At 45.5% G+C, this 23,025-nt stretch overlaps 1 protein-coding gene and 1 pseudogene across 5 annotated transcripts in view; one reads left to right on the forward strand and one right to left on the reverse strand.

Annotated features, from left to right (window-relative positions):
* The window catches only part of ABHD2 (abhydrolase domain containing 2), a 118,701-nt gene that overhangs the window by 93,361 nt on the left and 2,315 nt on the right, over positions 1-23,025 (forward strand). For 2 of the 4 annotated variants that reach the window (XM_023187206.1, XM_023187207.2), the window contains 5 exons: positions 7,801-7,893; positions 10,587-10,697; positions 13,457-13,526; positions 15,651-15,735; positions 17,907-18,425. In XM_023187206.1, coding sequence (XP_023042974.1) covers positions 7,801-7,893; positions 10,587-10,697; positions 13,457-13,526; positions 15,651-15,735; positions 17,907-18,103 — 556 coding nt within the window. In that variant the 3' untranslated portion in view covers positions 18,104-18,425. Of the gene's footprint in view, positions 1-7,800; positions 7,894-10,586; positions 10,698-13,456; positions 13,527-15,650; positions 15,736-17,906 lie in introns of all 4 variants that reach the window. The other 2 variants (XM_023187204.2, XM_023187205.1) reach the window with 2 other exon arrangements.
* Positions 19,297-23,025, reverse strand: part of LOC111522915 — a 5,569-nt pseudogene continuing 1,840 nt past the window's right edge. The window contains exon 1 of the transcript XR_002725364.2: positions 19,297-23,025. This exon is cut by the window's right edge and continues 1,840 nt beyond it. The product of XR_002725364.2 is annotated as a vesicle-associated membrane protein-associated protein A pseudogene (transcript).

Genomic DNA, 23,025 nt, shown 5'->3' on the forward strand with positions numbered 1-23,025 from the left:
ACTTGTCCAGGCTAAGATCATGTGGTCCTGCATATGGGTACTGGCATCAGGTCAGAGAGACACCGTTGTCCTGTGTGTGCTGGTGCAAGGCTCAGGTACCCTCAACATTTAAACCAGATCTGTGGAATAAATGGAGCACAGTTCCTTACTTTAAACCAGTATAACCTTTTTTTTCCTGCCAAGGCTTGAGGGCGATGCACCTTTCAGCACTGGGATGGTGGCAGCTGCATAAGTGCTTCCCGTCACACCAAGGTGGAGCCGGGGAGGCCCGTCTGCCTCTGCAGGGGCCACACGAGAGTTCATGCATCTGGTAAATCTCTCCTAGCTGAGTCTGGAGACCCACTTCCTCGGTGAACCCCTCCCTCTGGCTTCTCCTCCCGTAGCTCACCTCCCGTCTAGCCAGAGCCAGTTGAAGGCTTAGAGAGAAGCCAGCCACCTGCTTGCTGTAGTTAGCAAAGTCTAGTTGCTGCTAAACTAGCTCACCTTTTACCATGTGCTGAACCACTGAAGGAGGGACACAAATGCCCTGAAATCACCTGGTATCCAGCAGACTTTAACATGTTCCCTCAGCATAAATAGCTGCCAACCTGCCTAGGAACTCTGTGTGGTGAGACATCCTCCTAGGTAATAGGGACACAGCCCTGAACAAGGCTGACTAATTCCCTGCCCTCATGGAGCGTAAAGAAAATGGGGAGGGAAGCATTTTTGGTCTGGTTTCAGGTAAAATAAATTCTTCTTTCCTAAGGAAACCCTCAACAATCCTATGTTGCAGAATTGAGCAATAATGATAAAACTAAAATAAAATTATTTCATTGCAGTTTGGGTGTAAAAGATAGTCTGTATATGAGGACCTCACAGTACTTAAGATAACAGAGTGATATTTACAAAGCCACAAAGCAACAAATACGTGTTACTAACATATTACACATTAGACGTATGGGTGCTAAGGAGGTCCTCAGTCAAGTGGGGGGTCCATGAGGAGGGATTTCTGAAGGAGGTGAGGGTGAGGAGGACAGTAGCACAGGGCCCAGGCCAGGGGCAGAAGCTCCTTACAGCAGGAGTCCCAACTGCTATTAGGAACCAGGCCACATGGCAGGAAGTGAGCGGTGGGCGGGTCACGGTGGGCGAAGCAGTAGGGCAGTGGTGGGTGAACCTTCATCTGTATTTAGTTTCATCTGTATTTACTGCTGCTCCCCATTGATCACATTACTGCCTGAGCTCCGCCTCCTGTCAGATCAGCAGTGGCGTTAGATTCTTATAGGAGGATGAACCTTATTGTGAACTGCGCATGTGAGGGATCTAGTTTGCATGCTCCTTATGAGAATCTAATGTCTGATAATCTGTCACTGTCTCCCATCACCCCCAGATGGGACTGTCTAGTTGCAGGAAAATAAGCTCAGGGATCTCACTGGTTCTATGTTATGGTGAATTGTATAATTATTTCATTCTGTATTATAATGTAATAATAACAGGGAAAAAAGTACATTATAAATGTAATGTGCTTGAATCATCTTGAAGCTATCCCCCTGCCCCCTGCCTTCCCTGGTCTGTGGACAAATTGTCTTCCAAAAAGCCAGTCCCCAGGACCGCTGCCTTATAGGACAGTAGAGGAATTATCAGAGGAGTGTTTCAAATCTCCTTAAAGGCACATTATACTCCTGGCTAAGTGAATGTGTTAGCATCACTAAGACCTGGCCACCTGAACATCCTAGCATTCTTTGAGCAAGGCCTTCCCGCCATGGGGCAGAGGCAGGTACCATTTTTCCTGCCAAATGGTAGGGTTATTGTCTCTTGCTTTTGATGGGCAAATTCCAGGCTAGAAATGAGTTTATGACAAAAGCAAATGTTATCATTTGTAAAGTTCCCCCAGAGACTGGGACTTTCCTAAAATTTGATTTTATAGTTGAAGAGCTATAAAATACAGTAATTTTGTGCCATCAGTAACTTTGAATCACATCCAAACAGAGGGGGGAAAACTGCAGCGTTTAAATGAGACTCTGTGGACAAACTTCAACCTGGGAAACAGCTCAGCTTGTCCACCACTGGGTTGTGAAGTCGACCTGACCACGTGGTTGCCCTTAGTGCCTTGGGGCTTTTTGGGTTTTTTTTGTTATTTTTAAAAATCAGAATAATGAGAAGCCATATAAATACTCTTTGACTCTAACTCATTCCTGTAAAAGTACATCCTGTAAAAGGGAAAAGATTCTGATAAGGAAGAAGGGGGCTTGGTAGGTGACCATTCCCTACCCTAGTCTGAAGTCCATCTTTCTGCTCCATCCTTCCACCCCAGTGGAACTAACAAAGCCTAGCCTGGCAGGTACCAAAGACTCTTGGCCCACTCCCTTGTGTGGTACAAACATGGTTTTCTTCTGCTCACACTCTCAAGCTGAACTAGCTGGAGATGATGACCTCTCTACAGATTGACTGTGCCCCTGAAGAGCAACCTGCTAACAGCCCAGAACCTTCTGGCTGGGTCTTTTGGGTCCAGAGGCTCCACCATCCCTCCTCCCAGAGGCCCAGCTGTTCAAGGCAGCAGCTCTGTCCTGGGCTTGGCCAGCCTGCTTAGGATCGTGCCCTCTTCCTCTCTCTGGGGGCTGGGCTGGTCCTGGTTTTGCCCCCACCGCAAGATTACTCTCTTACAGTGCCCAAGTTAGAAATAATCCGCATGTCCAGTAGGGACATAGTTAAATAAATTAATAATATACTAACTCAGTGGGGAACAAGGCAGCTTTTGTTTTAAAAAATCAAGAAAAAATGTATAACATGACAGAATGTATACATTAAAAGTAGGGAAGGGCCAGGCGCTGTGGCTTACGTCTGTAATCCCAGCATTTAGGGAGGCCAAGGCGGGCAGATCACGAGGTCAGGAGATCGAGACCATCCTGGCTAACATGGTGAAACCCCATCTCTACTGAAAAGTACAAAAAATTAGCCAAGCGTGGTGGCGGTCACCTGTAGCTGAGATCACACCACTGCATTCCAGCCTGGGCGACAGAGCGAGACTCCATCTCAAAAAAAAAAAAAAAATAGGGAGGAAAGCAATTTTGTAAAAATTTGATTATAGAGAGGGAGAAATAGAGAATTATTATTTAATGGGTCTAGAGTTTCAGTTCCACAAGATGAAAACATTCTAGAGAACTTTTCACATTGTACAATAAGTATGAGCTCTACACTTTACACTACTGAACTGTACACTGAAAAATGGGTAAGCTAGGCATAGTATCACATGCCATAAGTCCCAGCTACTCATGAGGCTGAAGTAGAAGGATCACTTGAGCCCGGGAATTCAGGACTATAGTGTGCTATGACTGCATCTGTGAATAGCCACTGTACTCCAGCCTGGGCAACATAGTGAGACCCTGTCTTTTTTTTTTTTTTTTTAAAGGGCTGGGTGCGGTGGCTCACGCCTGTAATCCCAGCACTTTGGGAGGCCGAGGCAGGCAGATCACGAGGTCAGGAGTTTGAGACCAGCCTGACCAACATGGTGAAACACTGTGTCTACTAAAAATACAAAAATTGGCCGGGCATGGTGGCGCATGCCTGTAATCCCAGCTACTCAGGAGGCTGAAGCAGGAGAATCTCTTGAACCCTGGAGGCAGAGGTTGCAGTGAGCTGAGATCACGCTATTGCACTCCAGTCTGGGGGACAGAGCGAGACTCTGTCTCCAAAAAAAAAAAAAAGGTTAAGATGCTAAATTTTATGTTCTGTATTTTTATCATAATGTTCTTAAAATATGACTGTATATAGGCAAAACCTGGAAAGAAACCCCTCCTTCTGCAAGTAAAAGTACTTCTTAGGTTGGGGTGATAGCATTCTGGGAAAGTACTTAATGTACTTTATTCTTAAGGTTTCATTAGCATATTGCTTTCAAGGTTTTTTTTTTTTTTTTTTTTTGAGTGTAGTCTAGATCCACATCCCATAAATTCATCTCCAATCTTAATTCATAGTGCCCTTGCCTTTTTTCCCTTTTTAGAATGTTAAGGTCATGCTTGCCCATCCCACTCTTATAGAACCTCATTCGTATTCTCCATATTTTTTCAAAGACCACTTGGAAAACTGTTTCACTATTCTCATAGTCTCTCAACACTCTGAGACATAATTTATTTGAGCCAGGAGATCTGCATTCACTTGGGTATTAGATGCATTCCTTCCCCCAGTTCATTCTCTTCTGACTTTAATTCCTTTTCATCAGTACTTGATCCACTCATTTTGCAAAATACGAGCTGGAAAGTTGAGCCTTCTCTAAGCAGTTACCCAGCAGCTTAGTGGTTGGCTCAGCTCTTCCTTGCCTAAGTGATTGCTCTGAACCTAATTGTAAATGCCTGTTTGTTGGGACCCTCTTCTGAGCAATCAAAATCCATTGCCTTCCACAATACCTTTTAAAATTCTTTTAACAGTCCAAAGAGAAATCTCACTAGGAAATGGCTGTGAAACCAGTATATGTAATATTTTATTATAATTTAATGTTACATTGATTAGAAATGAAGGCATTTTCAGGGAATTCTATTTATTTTGGTAATAAATTGATCAATGGATGCATAAAGTTCTTTAAAAATCCATACGGATTACTCTCAAATAAGACTCCCAGTGAAACTATACTGGGTTTGGGGGGTGATTTTCTCTTCTCATTTGTGATTATCACTTTTTGAGAGTTTTGCAACTTTCAGGAGGCATCTCTCCTTTTGGAGTCATCCTGGTTCTTTCTGAAGTTTTGAAACCTACCTTCCTTCCAACAAGAGTTCACTCTGAATTATGCAAAGCCATTCCCTCCCTGTAATTCTGACCGAGCTGCCCCTCCCAAGGTTCCACACTTCTCTCCTGTGTCCTCAGCCAGTTTATCCTGGTGGGCCAATATCTGGCCCAGCCTGGGGAGCAGTTCCTGCCACCCCTTTTCTCTTCTGGAGAACATAGCCATCTAGAGGCAAGTCAAGAACTTGGATATTCAGGCCAGGTGAAGTGGCTCACGCCTGTAATCCCAACACTTTGGAAGGAGGCCAAGACCAACAGATCACTTGAGGTCAGGAGTTCTAGACCACCCTGGCCAACATGATGAAACCTCGTATTCTACTAAAAAAATACAAAAAATTATCTGGGCATGGTGGCGCACACCTGTAGTCCCAGCTACTTGGGAGTCTGAGGCAGGGGAATTGCTTGAACCTGGGTGGTGGAGGTTGCAGTGAGCTGAGATCACACCACTGCACTCCATCTCAAAAAACAAAAACAAAAAAAGAACTTGGATAGCCAAGTAAGGTATTTGTGCAGTGTCTAGAGAGCTAAAGTCCCCTGGTTTCGTGCCCATTTTGTGATTTGCATCTAAAATTGAACCCTGGTGTAGCCGCTACCAGCTCCAACACTGAACTCACACCCCCATCTTGTTTCCTCTACAACCAGCCATTCAACCACTCCCTCAGAAACTGCATTCTTTTAAAGCAAGTCCCAGATATCATGTCATCTGTAAGTAGTTCACTAGGCAACTCTAAAAGACTCTAAGGACTTTTTCTTAAACATAACCACAAATACCATTATCACCCAAAAAATTAGCAATGGTTCCCTAATAGCATCCCATTTCTCGTCAGTGTCCAGATTTCCTTGATTGTCTCATAGAAGTTTTTTTTTTTTTTTTTTTTGCCAGTTGGCTTGTTTGAATTAGGATCCACATACTGCCTACATTTGCATTTATCGATTTCTCTATGTTTCTTTTAGTCTGTAGGTTACCCTTTCTTTTATTGCCTTTCAGTTTGCTGTTGTTGGTAGTGGTATTGAAGACATCAGTCCTTTTCAAAAATATATATATATGAGATGAATGTAATACATTGATCTTGATTCTTTTATTAAACCAATATAAATTTAAGTTTCAATTCCTTAATTCTACAGCCAAAGGTAAAGGACAGCCCCTACATATACTGAGTGGTAAACCAAAGGTACTAAAAATCAATGTTAGCCAAAATAAACAGAGTGGAACACTAGTCCCAACATCCTTGTCCTGATCCCTCCCTGAGCCCTGGGTCTCTGTGAATCCCTAGAACCTTTCAACAAGCAGTGCTTGTGGTGTATTCAATTAAAAAAAATCAACGCAGCATCTTTTTATATCTTAAGTTTATGACCACACACTTCTCCCTTCTCTACCTCTGCAGCCTGTCTGCAATGAAGGAGGTACTAACAAAAGCAAGAACATCCCTTCAGTTAGGAGGTCAGCAAAGGGAAAAATGAACCAGGGCAAGAGAAAGCTGGGATTGCCAGAGACCATTGGCTCTCTGGGTAGCTTGGATCCAAAGTCAGAAGAGAGGCAGCCGGTTGTGGCTCACTGATTGGGTGACCTCCCTCCCTCCGACCACAGGCAGGTGAGCACAGTCCTGCTTTAGCTGGGGTCCCTCATGGTGAGCTGGTCCTATACTCTTCCTGTAGTGCTTGGTTGGAGTCAGGGGGCATGGCAGCTGCACATTTATGCAGTGGCCTTTTGACCCTTCGAGGTGGTGTTAGTCTACTTTGAGCTTAGCCTGTGTTTGATGGGCACATCACAGACCATTAAATTCACAAACCATTTCATTCTTAACTCCCCACTACCTCTTGCTTTTTAACCATGACATTGTGGGAAATGTTTATCACTCGAAAATTGTGGAATTTTGCCATTCTAAAATTGTAGCAACTTTGGGGCAATTACTTTTATAAAATTACTTTTATAAACTCTCTGGATTGAAAAAAATAATAAAAAACAAAACAAAACAAAAAAACCTTATGAACCGCCTAATCCCCTCACCATCTGGAAGATGGAACCTGCTAGAAGTAGTGATGTCCAGATCCATTCACAGGGTGGAGTCAGGCCTGGAGATTTTGAAACCTGCAATATGAAAATTTCCCTTTAATGAGTGTGGACTCAGTGTCCACCTGCGTTTGCATTGATGCCCAAGGGAGAAGAGCAGTGAGTGGGGAGGGCTGAGCAGGCATGGCTGGTGGGAGTGAGCCCACTGGTGTTTGTTCACCTGCTGTGTGGGCATGGAAATCTGGCTGGTGAAGCACATGGCCAGGGCTGGTGGCGCTGTCTCCTCCCTCTGCATGCGCTGCTGGCAGAACCTGGGCTCTGGAAAACAGGGATAATATCACCTGCCTACTGCCACCACTGAAAGGTCAGAGGGTGGCCCTCACAGCCACCTAGCATGTGCCAGTCACACCCTAGCCCGAGAGGCAGAAAGACGCTTCCAGACCAGCCCCACCAGCTGTGCCTAGAAAGGGTTAAGGGCCTGTTTACTTCCACTTCGATGTCCTTGCCCTTTCAATGGCATAAGGCTAATCAAAAGATAGATTTGGAGGAGATCCCGGTTAATGATTTTACCTTACCTCTTGATCAGCAACAACAGAAGTTTTTTTAGGTTTTCCCCTCCACATCCACTCTCCCCTTCCATGTGCCTGTCATGAAACCAGAAAACTTGCCTGCCAGGTAGGAAGCCAAATACAGAAAGTGTTCACATGACAATTGAAGCAGACTTTGGTCCTGGCAGGCTCAGTGACTAAGAGAAGGCCCAGGTGCTAGAAGAGAGTGTCGGGGGTGCCACCCACAAAGCCTCTGGCGCTAGAGAGGGCCTTTGCTGGAGTCCCCTTCCCCTGCGCTGTCTTGGTGTCTCCATAGATTTCTCCAGAGATGTTTGAGCTCTGCACATTAGAGCCTCTGTTTTAATGCAGAGGCCACAGCCTGAGAGCCGGCCCTCTCCACACAAGCACCTTGCCCCATGGCTAGAGCCCCCTCCTGGCTGCCCATCTGCAGCCCCACAGTGCAGTCACCCTCACTCGCTGTGGTTCTTCCAGGGCCCAGGAAACCTTCATGCAATGGGATCAGTGCCGGCGGTTCTACAACTTCCTCATGGCTGACAACATGAAGAAGATCATCCTCTCGCACAGGTAGGTCACCTTCCGTTCTCTCTCAGGAAACAGACAGTTCCTTCCTGAGCTCATCTGGGAGCCATGAAAAGCCAGGGCTCCTGTTCCTTCAGGGGGGGAAAAAAAATGCAGGTATGGTACAGACTCTCTGCTGCCTGCATTTGTGACTTGATTAGAAACAAACTTATCTTGGCCAGGCGCAGTGGCTCACACCTGTAACCCCAGCACTTTGGGAGGCTGAGGCGGGCAGATTGCTTGAGGCCAGGAATTTGAGACCAGCCTGGCCAACATGGCGAAACCCCGTCTCTACCAAAAATACAAAAATTAGCCAGGCGTGATAGTGCCACTGTAATCCCAGCTACTTGGGAGGCTGAGGCAGGAATCACTTGAACCCAGGAGGTGGAGGTTGCAGCGAGCCAAGATTGTGCCAGTGTACTGCCCAGCCTGGGTGACAGAGCGAGTCCCTGTCTGAAAAAAAAAAAAAAAAAAAAGGAAAGAAAAGAAACCTGTCCCAAGCTACTAAATTTGCCAAATCACCTTATGCTTTTGTAATTCCCAGTAAATCTAAGACAAGGAACCAGTTCTACCCTGTTTTCTCCCAAATTAGAGCGGTCACGAGATGGCTGTCATTGTTGAGGAGACTTCCTCCGTAGGATGCTTCTGTGCCTGGGGGATCAGGACTCATTCTTGGCTGACCCTTGGGCTTCTGACCAAGCAGAAGGGGGACAGGAGTCTCAGGGCATGGTTTCAGCACCTCCCTCCTCTGCATATTCTTCATGCTCATCCTGCCTCTCCACCTCGTAATCCTGTAGTGGATTAACCTGTCAAGTGCTTAGTGCAGTGCTGGTATGCATAGCACCAGATAAATATTAGCAATGACTTTTTCATTATGATTATTACTATTGCTGACATCTCTGCCTCCTCCGCTGCATCTCCCATTCCCTGTAGCTGGACTAGGCTACTTAGAGGTTCCCGTGCCCCCAGCCTCTCCCACACTGCCCTTGCTGAGAATACTCTCCCATTTATCTGCTGGTAGGAACCCAGCCCTTCCTTTAAAGTCCATCTCAATTCTCCTATTTTTGTGAAGCCAACTCATCCATGCCCAAGTTGCTTTTCTGTTGCTTCCCCTCTGTAAATCCTATGTCTAGAACCAAACTGGAGAGCATTGGAGGGCTTAGGCATGTGTTGATTGCTCCCAGCACCCGAGACACACCCGTGCGCTCAAAAAAACCTGGGGCATTTTTGGTACCACCCTAGGAAAAGCAATGTGACTAAATGATCGGTTTCTTGTTATCTTTTTTCCAGTGGCTAAAGCAGGCCACACACCCCAGATTGGACTTCCTATGGGTGGGCGTTCACATGGCGCCTGAGCAAGGCTGGGCTCGAAGGCCCCATCAGGCTGCCACATTGCCAGATGTGTCCTCATGTCCTCGTTTCAGGAAGGAGAGCAGAGGGAGACTTATGTCCCCTGTGCTGGCTGAAAAATCAGCTGTTCCCACTCGGCTCATGTTTGAGATTTAGCAGTGTGCACTGAGGTGCGTGTGGCTCAGCCGAGGTTTGGATGGGTCTGGAGATTGCAGAGGTTTTGTAGCCAGAAGGGGTGGATCCAGGCCTCTGACACCAAGTCCAAGTCCTTTGTCTGCCTTTCTGCACCTCTGGAGTCGAAAGTGACTCCTCCCAGGAAACATTTGTTTTGCTAAAGGAACCTGGTCTTGCTACTAATTAGTCTAGAAGGTTCAAATTATGAGACCCCTTTGAGTGTGTGCTGTTTACATTTTTCAAATTTACTACAGAAAGTCAAACATCTAGAAATTTTAGGTTAACTTTGAATTTGTACATTCTGTCCAGTAGGTATATAATCTTCCTAATAGTCTTTTGAAAAAAATAAATGCTACAGAAATGTGTTCTTCTTTTGGAGAGGTTGTGAATGGGTAGCAGAATACCAAGTTGGCATAATAAATCGTTCCTTAATAAATCCAGGGCCATGCTTCAGCAAACTCAGTCTGCTTCTAGGTGTGTGACTGAGAGCCCTTGCTGGGAAGAGAGGTCAAAAGGGCATGTTGTGACCCTTACCTCTAATGTCATCCTCTCAAGATGAATTTTTTCTTAATAGAAATGCTGGTTCCACTTGGGGGTTGGGGAAAAAAAAAATGATTGCTCTCCTGAATAGATGTTAGCTTTTATCTGAGACACTAGAGAGCTGTTGATTTGTCCAAATGCTAAATGAGTTAACCCTTGTCTTCCTTGGTTTTTGTTTGTTTTTTTCCACTCCTTCCTGCACACTGAGTCTTCCTTGTTAAGCAACACAAACAGCTCATTAAGGGGAAGGGTCTCTGCCAAGGGGGACATTGTCAACACAGTGTAAGGACGAGGCCCCTACGGCTTGGCCCACGGCCCTCCACTCACCACAGAGCCCATCTTGAGTCCCCCTCCCCTTGCTGAAGGTTTTTAAATATTCAACTAGGTTCAAACCCAATCTTTAGTTTGTCTGGGTACCCCTGAAAAGGGAAGTAAGGTTTTGACATTCATCTTTCTACAGTTATTCAAAAGTCAACAGCGCCAGCTCATCCTCTGGGATGTTCCAAAGGCTAAAGATTCTATTTCTAACTGACCACAGTGGCTCTGCCTCCTGGCTTGCTCTGGCAAGGAAGCAGGCTTGGCTGTGGTTGTTCATCCCCCACATCTTAATCTCTGTTTGCTTTTGTTTGCTCTAGGCAAGCTCTTTTTGGAGACCACGTTAAGAAACCCCAGAGCCTGGAGGACACGGACTTGAGCCGGCTCTACACAGCAACATCCCTGATGCAGATTGATGACAATGTGATGAGGTATGTCCACGGAGGCAGGAGAGAGACGCTCTGGGCCAGGGTGCCAGGCGGGAGGCTGCAGGTCAGCTTTGCCTAGCACTAGTGCTTTGCTCTGCCTACTTTAGTGTTAAGGGTGCTTTCTTTCCCTTTAAGTAAGTGTCTAGTGTTTAAAAACAGAAGATTTCACAGGAACATTTAAATTTCTAATTTCTCCTGGAAAATAGGAAAAGGATCTGACGACCCATTCTGCATTCCTACAAAGCATAGTTAGCTTGATTCAAGGAACTGGGGCGTGCAGGCCCTAGCATAGGCAGTCTTCACCCTACCTGTCCTGCCTCAACAACAGGGCAAGTGTCAGGTGCCACATTAATCTGCATTTTGCAGTGGAGTAAAAGGCAAAGGAAGTATTTCTTGTAACTTCTCTGTGTCTCTAACAAGAATAGAAAAACTGGCTGGGGGCAGTGTCTCACGCCTGTAATCCTAGGAGGATTTGGGAGGCCATGGGGGAAGATCGCTTGAGCCCAGGAGATTGAGGCTGCAGTAAGCCGTGTTCATGCCATTGCACTCCAGCCAGGGTGACACAGCAAGACCCTTCTCAAAATTAAAGAAAAAAAAAAGTGGGAAAACAGAAGATAGACCAAGAGGGCTTTGTGTTTCAAGCAAAATGAACCTCTTACTTTGGGGCATGGAGACTCCCCTGAGTGTGAGACACAAATACTGCCCACTTCATTCATCTACTCTACCTGCCTCTCTCCTCCAGGCACCTGAGGTTGCAATCTTGACAGTGTCTTCTTTCCTGGTACCAGCAGATTCTGATTGAGGTTACCCTCAGCTGAAAAAGGAAAAGTTGACTTCTGACTTCATCATTCTCTTTAAAGACGTGATCCATTTTATTTAACAATCATTTGAAGCCAGGAACCGTGGCTAATGCCTGTAATTCCAGCACTTTGGGAGGCTGAGGCTGGAGGATCACGTGAGGCGAGGAGTTTGAGACCAGCCTGGGCAACATAGCAAGTCCCTGTCTCTACAAAAAAAATTGAAAAATAAAAATAGCCGGGCATAGTGGCACACACCTGTAGTCCCAGCTGCTTGGGAGGCTGAGACGGGAGGATCACTTGAGCTCATAAGTTTGAGATTACAGTGAGCTATGGTCACAACACTGCAGTGGAGCCCAACTTAGGCAACAGAGCAAGGTCCTGTCCCTAAAAAGTAAAAAATAAATTATTTGATGTTTTTAGATGTAGTTTAAAGCAAGCAATTATTCTTCATCTAATAGACAGGCAGATATTGACCTGAGGGTATAGGATCTCTGCTTCGCTTCCTTACGAGATTTTAGTAGCCTTCTTACACCAAGTAACCTTGAAATATGCCTGCTAACAGTTTCTCAAAGGAAATGAAAACTAGGAAATTGCTGGTATGTTCAGAAGGTGAAAAATGAATCTTACCCACCCTCACTTAAGATGAGGTGTGTGACTGTATTGCGGTGTATAGTAAGAAAAAAAAATTAAATTTCCCATTCATCTCCTAAATTTTTTAAGCCCAAAAGAGAATGTTTCTCAACACTCTCCGAAGTCTTTCCTCTTTAATAGTATTGGATAGTAGCAATTTTATGATCATAACCAGTCTTGGTGGCCTCCTCATAGATCCATCCCAGCAATACTGGAGGGATAGAATGCATTCCCTGCCTGCTGAGACTGCAAACGAACTGATTTCACAAGGACAGGCATCTTCACAATGATCTCTACACTTGGCCTCCTCCCTTTCAAGAGGGCCCTCATAGTCCCGCCTGAACATTCCAGGCCATTCCCAGGCAGAGATGTCTAATGTGATCCACAGCTTCGGGGGAGGGAGGATAGCTTAAAAACCCTAGTCAGAACAGGAAGACCCGCCATTCAGAAGTCAGAGGCCCTAATCTGTGTCGGAAAGAGGTTTTGAGATCCTCTGGCCTAGGCCTCCTGGTGTCAGAGCTCCAGGATGAACCTTGTGGGGCCTCTGGGAGCACAGAGCAGAGCAGGGCAGAGCTGCGGCCCCTCATTCATGCTGAGCACCGAAGGTTTTGTTACATGCCAGTTTATCTCTATTGCTCTGTAGTCAGAGATATGGAACAGTAGTTAGAGATAAAGGGACAGAATTGGTAACTTTGAATGACAGTCTCATTTCTGTTATCTAATACATATTTTATTCCAGTTCACAGTGGTCCTGTTACTCCACCAAGAACTCTGTTAATAGGAAACTTCCAGTAAATGGCCTGGAATTTCAGTTTCTCCATATCTGTAGTGACAACTGGTTTTATACTGCCTCAAGAGATGTAACATACACTAATAATTACATAGATAACAATTACTACAGGGTAATTACTCTGGGTGGGTCATGATGGTAGTAAGCACTTTAACATCATAAGTCTCACAGTTCCATTGAGGAAGGCCCTGCCTTCAGATTCATTTTATACAGGAGAAGCTGAGGCTCAAAGAAGTTGAACCATTTGCCCAAGATCACATAGCCAGTAAATGACCGAAGCAGGATTTGAACCCCGATGCCAAAGCCAGTGCTCTTAACCCTGAATCTTGCTACCTACATACATTACATTGATATGATGAGTTAGCGCAGGATCTGAAACAGTCATAAAATCAGCTCAGCATTTGGGCCTAACTCCTGCCTCGGTCTACTCTACCAATGCCACAAGTTAGCATGAGGAACTGGAGCCAAAATCAGCTCAGCATTCTGATCTTATGACCAATGTTTTGTCCTTTTTCTTTTTTTCTTTTTCTGGTATGTTCCAGGAAGTTTCATGGCTATAACTCCCTGAAGGAATACTATGAGGAAGAAAGTTGCATGCGGTACCTGCACAGGGTGAGTGACCATCACTGGCTCAGAATTAGCATCACTCCATCCAGCCTCCCACACAATACAACAAATATCCCTCCTAAATTTTCCTGGTGGAAGCTTAGCTGGAATCTGGCTCCAACCGCTCTTTTAGCTTGGATTTGTTTATTGAACCATACTTTCTCCCTCTGTAACTGCCATACTTTCTCCCTCTGTAACTGCCATACTTTCTCCCTCTGTAACTACCCAGAGCTGCCCCTGAGACTGGTGTGCTCCCATGTCTGTGTGAGGGCCTTTCAAATTGCTCCAACACCCACTTTTTTGTTAGTCTTCCTTTGACAGCATAATCCTGTCTGGTTTCTGCCAGATCAATGAGATCTGTCTAGGTTTTTTTTACCATGCGGGACCCTCTTTTGGCCATTCTGTATTTTGTTACCATTACTGCCTAAGATTGAACTCAAAATTCCTGCCATTATCTGGTAAGCACAGAGTAAAGCTGATGTGTTTCTGTATCAAAGTGATGATGAGCATGTCTATTTTTTTTTCTTTTTCTTTTTCTTTTTTTTTTTTGAGATGGAGTCTCACTCTATCGCCCAGGCTGGAGTGCAGTGGCACAGTCTCTGCTCGCCATAACCTCCACCTCCCAGGTTCAAGCGATTCTCCTGCCTCAGCCTCCTGAGTAACTAGGATTACAGGTGTGCACCACCACACCTGGCTAATTTTTGTATTTTTAGTAGAGACGGGGTTTCACCATGTTGGTCATTCTGGTCTCAAACTCCTGACCTCGTGATCCACCTGCCTCAGCCTCCCAAAATGCTGGGATTACAGGCGTGAGCCACCGCGCCCAGCCGAGCGTGTCTGTTGATAAGGTAGACTAGTTTGTATTAATGCAACTTTTAGCAGCTACAATAAACCTTGTGTGTATTAAGTTTGTGGCCAACCAAAATCTCCATATGTTTGTTTAACCTGAATGACCAACAAGCCGGTCTCTCTCATTCTGTCTTTGCACAATTGATTGCCCTATTTATCCAAACACAGGACTTCCCATTTATCCTTGTCAATGTCCACCTGTAGGTTTGGCCCACCATTCCCCTGGCTAAAGCAGATCACTGGGAACTGTAATTGTGCTGTCTTATCAGCCATCCCTCCTAGTTTAGCATCATCAGACTTTTGATGTCATCATTTAAGCCATTATAGGAATGTTGAGCTGTCTAGAGCCAACATCAGAGACCTACAGGATAGCACAATCATTCACTGCCTCAGTATGGCTGTTCAATGACATCTGAGTCTCCCTATCAGTACCATCTCCACTAAAATGAAAAAGAAGGCTATTGGCTATTTTAGTAAAGTGGATGCTGAATGCAACCCTGCGAATGGTTTTCCAGTATCCACCAGCCTACTCCTGTTTTCAACCTTCAGATTCTTTTTCTTTTTTCTTTTTAAGAGACAGGGTCTTGCTCTGTTTCCCAGGCTAGAGTGCAGTGGCATGATCATAGTTCACCACAACTTTGAAATCCTGGGCTCAAATGATCCTCCTGCCTCAGCCTCCTGAGTAGCTGGAACTATAGGCATGAGCCACACACCTGACCTAGATTATTTTGATTTGTTCTGTTTTTGTTTGTGTGTTTGTTTTAACAAATAGAGACTGGGTTGTGGGCCTCACTATGTTTCCCAGGCTGGTCTCAAACTCCTGGGCTCAAGCAGCCCTCCCACCTTACCCTCCCAAAGTGCTGGGATTACAGGCATGAACCACTGTGCCCAGCCTTGGCCTAGATTCCTCTAGAATCTCTTTTGTCTGTTTTGGAGTGCACTTTGTTTTTCCCTCCCATGATATAAACTGAATTAATATGTACATAATTCATTATAAAGTCATTTCCTCAAAGGCATGGCTAATCTGAAACACTCTGATGATCATCAGGAAGCTTTGGTTCTGCACACTCCTGCTTCCAGGGCAGTAATCACAATGGCAGATGTAACTCATCACACTGCCAGGGAATACAAGGCGTCCTTACTCTACCTGTTCAGCAAGCTGAACTGTGACCCTCTTCCCTTTGCTTCAAAAATATGTCCGGCAGTGAGTTTGAGCCTTGAATCAATGGGGTCTGAAAATGGGAATCAGTCATTTAATTCTGCTTTATTTTCTTGTTGCAGATTTATGTTCCTCTCATGCTAGTTAATGCAGCTGACGATCCGTTGGTGCATGAAAGTCTTCTAACCATTCCAAAATCTCTTTCAGGTAAATGTTTCTTCCTACTGCCCTCTCAACAGCTCAGCAAATTGCCACAGTAAATTCTGTCACCTTCACTATGCTGTCATCTCCTGGAGACCACCCTCTTTAGGGAAAGACACCTCATAGCAGTCAGTGTTCTTATTTTGTGTAGTCTGATAGTCCTCGGGCTATGATGGGGCCTGGGCATCAGGCTCCCCTCATGTTCCTCCCAGGGCATGAGACAGGACCACCATGTATATTCATAGCCAGTAGGGCTCTGGGGAGTCACCTGATGTTCTGTGAAATTATCTCAGGGTTAGGGTTCCCTTAAGTTTGAGAGTTTGACATAAAGAGATATTTAGATTTAAAATTCGGGACTAGGTGCGGTGACTCACACCTGTAATCCTAGCACTTTGTGAGGTTGCAATGGGAGGATCACTTGAGGCCAGGAGTTCGAGACAAGCCTGGGCAATATAGTAAGACCCTATCTCTACAAAAAACTTGAAAATTAGCTGGGCATGGGGAGGCTGAGGCGGGAGAATGGCATGAACTTGGGAGGCAGAGCTTGCAGTGAGCCGAGATTGCGCCACTGCACTCCATGCACTCCAGCCTGGGTGACAGAGCGAGACTCCGTCTCAAAAAAAAAAAAAAAAAAAAAAAAAAAATTAGCTGGACCTGGTGGCACATGCCTGTAGTCCTAGCTACTCAGGAGGCTGAGGCAGGAAGATCACCTGAGTCCAGGAGTTCAAGGCTGCAGCAAGCTGTGATTGTGCCACTGCACTCCAACCTGGGCAACAGAACAAGATTCTGTCTCTAAAAATAAATAAATATTAAAAAATAAAATAAAATTTGACTTGAAAAGCAAAACAAAAAATCCCATTCTGCTATCTCTTGTGATAGCCTCTCCATCTGCTTTAAACATAAAAATAGAAGCAACTGGGCTGAGTGTGGTAACTCATGCCTATAAATCCCAGCACTTTGGGAGGCCGAGGTAGGCGGATCACTTGAAGTCAGGAGTTTGAGATCAGTCTGGCCAACATGGTGAAACCCCATCTCTACTAAAAGTACAAAAATTAGCTGGGCTTGGTGGTACATGCTACTGGAGAGACTGAGGCATGAGAATCGCTTGAACCCAGGAGTGGAGGTTGCAGTAATTTTTTCTGTCTCAAAAAAATCAAAAATAAAAAATAAAGTTAAGCTCTAGGTTATTATTTCTCAGGATGGCCACTTAGCATGTGGTGTTGAGAGCTTAGGCATCTTTTAACACAACATGCACCTTTAAGAATCTTGAAGATAGGCCGGGCGCGGTGGCTCACGCCTGTAATCCCAGCACTTTGGGAGGCCAAGACGGGCGGATCATGAGGTCAGGAGATCGAGACCATCCTGGCTAACACAGTGAAACCCCGTCTCTACTAAAAAAATACAAAAAATTAGCTGGGCATGGTGGCGGGCGCCTGTAGTCCCAGCTACTTGGGAGATTGAGGCAGGAGAATGGCATGAACCCGGGAGGTGGAGCTTGCAGTTAGCCGAGATCGTGCCACTGCACTCCAGCCTGGGTGACAGAGCGAGACTCCATCTCAAAAAAAAACCAAAAAAACCAGTCTTGAAGATAAATGTCTGTAGTGAAAAATCATTGACTCCATTGAATTCTCCTTGTTCTCTAGTAAATGATACTGTACATGCCATGAATCGCTACTCAGAGCCCAGCTCCCACTGCTAGCATGGGCATCACCTGGGAGCTTTTTAGAACTGGAGAATCTCAGCTCCCCCTTCAGGCTTATTAAATCAAAATCTGCATTTTAATAAGATATCCTCAGTGATTTCGATGCACAAAGTTAGGAAACACATTGAATCACCTGGGGAGCTTGAGCAATACCAACACTTGGGAATTCCCCTCCCTCACTCCTCCTCAACCTCCCACCCCCAGAGATTCTGATTTAATTCATCTGGGCCAGCCTGGGTGTAAGCTGGTGCCCATTCAGCTCCAAAGCCAAGCTGTATTCTAAAACCTGCTAGGTGCCACTGTCTTGCCTGCCCCCTCTTTGGTGAACAAGGCAGAGTGAGTAGAGATTGAATGCCCACTTAGGTGACTGCCCCTGTGGGGAAAGCCCAGGCTACCCTAGCCAGCTCACCTCTGCACCTCCTGTCCTGGAGCAAACTAGAGAACAGTAACTCACTCAGCTGCCTTTCCCCTGCAGAGAAACGAGAGAACGTCATGTTTGTGCTGCCTCTGCATGGGGGCCACTTGGGCTTCTTTGAAGGCTCTGTGCTGTTCCCCGAGCCCCTGACATGGATGGATAAGCTGGTGGTGGAGTACGCCAACGCCATTTGCCAATGGGAGCGTAACAAGTCACAGTGCTCTGACACAGAGCAGGTGGAGGCTGACCTGGAGTGAGGCCTCCAGACTCTGGCATGCTCCAGCAGCCCTCCTCTGGAAGCTGCGTCCCCTCACCCCCCGTTTCAGGTCTCCCATCTCCCTCAGTGACCTGGATCTGACCTCACGCCATCAGCAGGGGGCACCCACCATGCACACCTGTCTCGGAGTAGGCAGCTCTTCCTGGGAGCTCCAGGCTATTTTTGTGCTTAGTTACTGGTTTTCTCCATTGCATTGTTAGTCATGGTGACAAGTGACAGAGTTCTTGCCCTCTGTCCAGTTTCAGCATCTGGTTGCTTTTAAGCCAAGTACATCTAGTTTGCCTATTAAAAATGTGTCTGAATAGCAATTTTGCTTTGCCACCAAAAGGCTTTTCCCTGAGAACAGTGAAGGGTGTATGTCATTTTGTGGTGGTTTGTATGTGTCCTTACGTAGACCTTAAAAAGAGCTCATCCTTTCAAGCCAATGCTGAAGACACAGCTCAGCTTGGAAGCCTGAGAAGCCAGGCTTCCCAGGCCAGAGTGTGGCTTCTTAAATGGCAAAGGAAATTCCTTTGAGTCACAAGCCAAGTTTTCACCCTATCTTCTAAGATCATTTCTCTACACTTTGCTGCTGCTGAGAGTTACGTGGGGCACTTGTTAAAAATTCAGCCTCCCAGGTCCCTCCCCTCGGAGAGGCTGATTCACTGGATCTGGGAAGGAGCCTGGGGATTTTAATTTTTGACAAGTGCCCCAGATGATTCTCATCACCAAGCAAATTTTGGAAATGCTGTTCAACAGCGCCCTTAAATTGGAAACATCTTCATAGCTCATTTTATTGAAATTCATAATCAATCAGGGTGTCCCCTAGCTCCCATGGTCTCCAGAGCAGCAAGGCCGGCTGTGGAGCTGCCATCGTGTGACCACAGTGTGATGTCTCAGAAGGGCTCTGGGTGGGCTGAGCATCTGGGCTGTGCCCTGGCTCAGCTTTTCACCCTCAACAAAGTCCCTGTGGACTTCAGTTTCTTCACCTCTAAAATGGGGGACTTGGACCAGGTAGATTGCTGAGCTCACTACCAGGTTCAAAGTTCAATGACAAACTCAGTTCACTGAGGTTTGAGAGAACATCCCTCCAGGGGAGCCTGGGAGCTGCTCTCCCAGTCTAAGCATGTAGATATCATCATTTGCCTTTTGTGTGTCTGTGTGTCCCTTACTTGATAAAAAGATGTTTTGGTGTTTTTTTTTTTTTTTTTTAAGCACTCACTTGTAATTTTAGTTTTTAAACCCAAGTTCCTCTAACTTTGCTTTTTGATACCAAACAATTCAAAAGTTGGACCTGAGTTTGGAGAAAGATATTTCCAACCTAAGTGGGTATTATTTTGAAACCAGATTTTTAATTTAATAGCCTATATTTGTAGTCTGTTGGATAGGTGTTTCCAAAGTGTGTCTTCTGAAGTGAAAATACAACTCTAGGTTTCAAGTACTCCTTTTCTCCGATCCTGTGGTACTTGAATATCTAAAAACCCTGCACTTTGAAAAGTCAGCAGTTGCTATCTGGAACTAAACAGAACTATGACAATTGCCTGGATACTTTAAAAAGATAGTTTCCCTCCTTCATCTCCTTTGACTCCAGGACAGACTGGAATATAAGTAGTGGGTCTGCATGGATGTTTCAGGGATCAAAGGAGCCACCTGAGCACCTGAATGCCAATCCTCAGGGCCACAGGTGGGTGTGGTTTGGGCACCGGTCCAACTGACTGTGACAGGAACGTAGTTGTTTTCTGACAATCACCAAATCATCCGAATAACATCAAAAACAGCCCTTGTCTCAGAAAATTGAGATTTCTGTGGTCTCAACTTTGCTTTGGTATAATTTCTGACACTTGCCAACCTCTATCATTATGACTTTCCCCCCGGTGTATTATTTCTCTAATACATTTCCTTTTCATGTTCTTTTAGCACAGACTGGCACTTTACCCCTCAATTTGGAAGCTAGTCTCTCTCCTCTGTTACTTTTCCCTTCACCCAACTACAGCTGTGATCTTGACGATTGATAGTCATATTTCTGCCACTACTACCTTCATTTCTCAAGGCTTTTTATGAGAACAGGTAAACCAAGCAATAACATCTTAGGATTGAATCACCACCACAGAAGAGCGAGAGGCTCCTTTCATATGCCTGAGGCCACACCCCTTAACCTATTCTGGCAAAACAGTGGCTGGGCCAGGTACTAGCTCCACTCAGAAATTTGGGAAGAGAAAAGACAGCCCTGTTGTCACACAAACCGGTGTGGGGGAGGGTGGAGCCTGGTCTGCATGGCAGTCCTGGTGGCCCCTGTGGAGGACAGGCAGGGCTGGCAGCATAGCCTTTGTTGCTACACAACCGGAATTTGCTCCCCCCAGGACTGTGGGAGCCAGTGTCCCAGCTGAAATCTTTTTAGTGTGTGACTCTGAATGGCACTCACATTCCATTTTGGCTCACATGAAATTAACTGAAGCCCTTTGTTCAAGCTTCAGGCTCTTAGGCATGGAAATGCGAATGTGACTGTGGCTGTCTTACAGGAGAATTCTTGTTTGTCCCTGAATGAGAGCACAGAGGCATTGAATTTACAGAGCTGCAAACTTGCCTGATTAATGAGGGAGTGGCAGTTTATAGATAGGTCATCCTTTTTCCTTCCTCCAGGTGTCCTTGCCTTTCTTCCCAAAGTCATTCATTTCTGATGATTATATGAATCCCCCTTTTGCTAGTAAGGTTCTATTTGGGCAAAAACAAGGCTTAATTTTTAAAGAGTATTTGAATATTATATTTTAGAATCAAATTGAGGTTATAAATTGCATCAACTGGACAATTCCATTGCAGGAATAATGTGTTAAAAACCAGTGGGGAGAAGCACCCACATCTCTCCTGTAGTACTCCGTGTCTCATAAGCAATTTGAAGATACTTATAAGTAACTGATTCTAGTCAAATTAGGTTTAACTGACTCAAAAAACTGTGTCAAGTTTCTTTAATGCTTTTATGTTAGAAGTGAGTTTAACAGACTTGAAGAAAACTGTTATCTTTTCCTGCTGTGAGTTTACACGAATGATTCCAGAGCAGAGTGAAAGCAGAAAGCTGTTGGTTGCAATATTCTTTTAACCTCTCTGCAGCATTTTACGCTTACTGGGAACCTTATGAGTCACCATAAGAGTGGAAATATACCTGAGTTCTTGTCCTAATGGTCTCTAATTCACATTGGATCATGGGCAAATCACCTCACCTCTCTGAGCCTGTTCTCTCCTTTTAGACCATCTCTAAGACCATTTCATCTATTTACACGTCATTTGCTTGAACATTGCTGAACATCTGTGTGAACTTGGCTTCTCCAGCCCTTGCAGGTGGAAACAGCTATGTCAAGGCTCAAGGCTCATGCTGAGGGGACTTGGAGGGAGGGGGCTTCTGCATTAAGCTTTCCTGGTGAAGACTCTTGATCTTGTCCAAAGCCCTGTGTCTTTGACTGGCTTCTCTTCAGAGTCCCCATTGTCATCGTAAGATCCTTGCTATTCTGAGGGTGGTCTTGTGACTGTGGCAGGTGCTGGCCGCTGGAATGAGGAGCCTATCTCCATCCTCCAGTGTGACTCAGCCAGAGCATTGAGAATTCCCAGGGCAGAAATCCTTCCTGCTCAGGCTTTCATTCTAAAACTACAGTCTTCATTAAAGCTGAACTTTCTGGGTAGCTGAGCTTACATGCCCGGCATCTGAATGAGAGCTCTCTTTGTAACTGTGTGACTTGAGATCTATTTTGCCAGCTCCTGAGAAACAATACACGTGTTCTTGTTTGTGTTTGCTCAGCAAGCAGATGTCTGAGATGTAAGAGGCTTTTCTTTTCCTGTGCCATTGATTCCGACTTAGAGCTGAAGTAAAGATCACTGAAACATCACAGCAAGTTGAAGTCACTCATAGGTCTTTGTCCTTTAGGCAGGACAGGAGAGTCATTAAGAAGCATTTCACTGTAGCATTCTGTCACAATATCATCTGGAATTGTTTTCTTTGCCCAGAAAGCCTTAACTTGCCTCTAGAGAATCCTGGTATTACAACAATATTGTGGCATTAGAATTCAAATTCTTCTGCTGTGGAAGTTTGAAGCGAAGCTGCAGCAAAACCAGAGAATTTCCTCAAGTGGCCTGAGGCTCCTTGTTATCTTATGCTCCCATCCCTCCCTCAACAATATGAGTGATCCAGAACTGGCCCAAACACCTCAACTCTGGCCCCTTTTTACCCTTCTTGGCCTTACTCTGCTGTTCAAAGCCACTTTGGATTGCTTGGATGCTTTGAAAAGCCATGAAAAGTAGCCTGCCTGTGGCATTTAGACGCCAAGCAATTGATGGAAAGTGTTTCTTCTACCTCTGTTATCTAAGCAGAGGGAAGTAAACCCCTCACCCCCCTACTGCCCCCCAGTTACCCTAGAATTGCTTTTGCCAAATTGTAGTTGAAGCTAAGGAAGGGGGATCTGGCCCCTGCTGACAGAGGGAACTGGAATGCCACACAAGGCAAGGCCTGCTTCCTTCCCGTCTCTGCTGCTGCTGCCTCCGAACGCTGCGCCCAGGCTTCCTCACAGTGGCCCTTGGAAGTAAGCCGCAGAGTAGACAGCTGCTGCTTTTGGAGGAGCCAGTCCCCCGTGTTTTCTGAACTGTTTTTCCTAGCATGTATGTGGGTAGAGCTTTCATGCATCTCTAATAAGAAGAAGCTGAAGTTAGTTTTTTTATTCTCCAATTTAAAACTTTTATTTAAAAAGTAAACTATTATTAATGTCGAAAATGCAAACTTGGGGAGAGCAAAAAGATCACACATAAGGCTGTCACTTCACACTTGGAGGGTTGCACAGCAGCCGGGCAGAGGCGCTCCTCACTTCCCAGACAGGCAGCAGGCAGCAGAGACGCACCTCACTTCCCAGACAGTGCAGCAGGCGGCAGAGACGCGCCTCACTT

The sequence above is a fragment of the Piliocolobus tephrosceles genome, chromosome 6 (genome assembly GCF_002776525.5).
Source record: "Piliocolobus tephrosceles isolate RC106 chromosome 6, ASM277652v3, whole genome shotgun sequence".
Lineage (NCBI taxonomy): Eukaryota > Metazoa > Chordata > Mammalia > Primates > Cercopithecidae > Piliocolobus > Piliocolobus tephrosceles.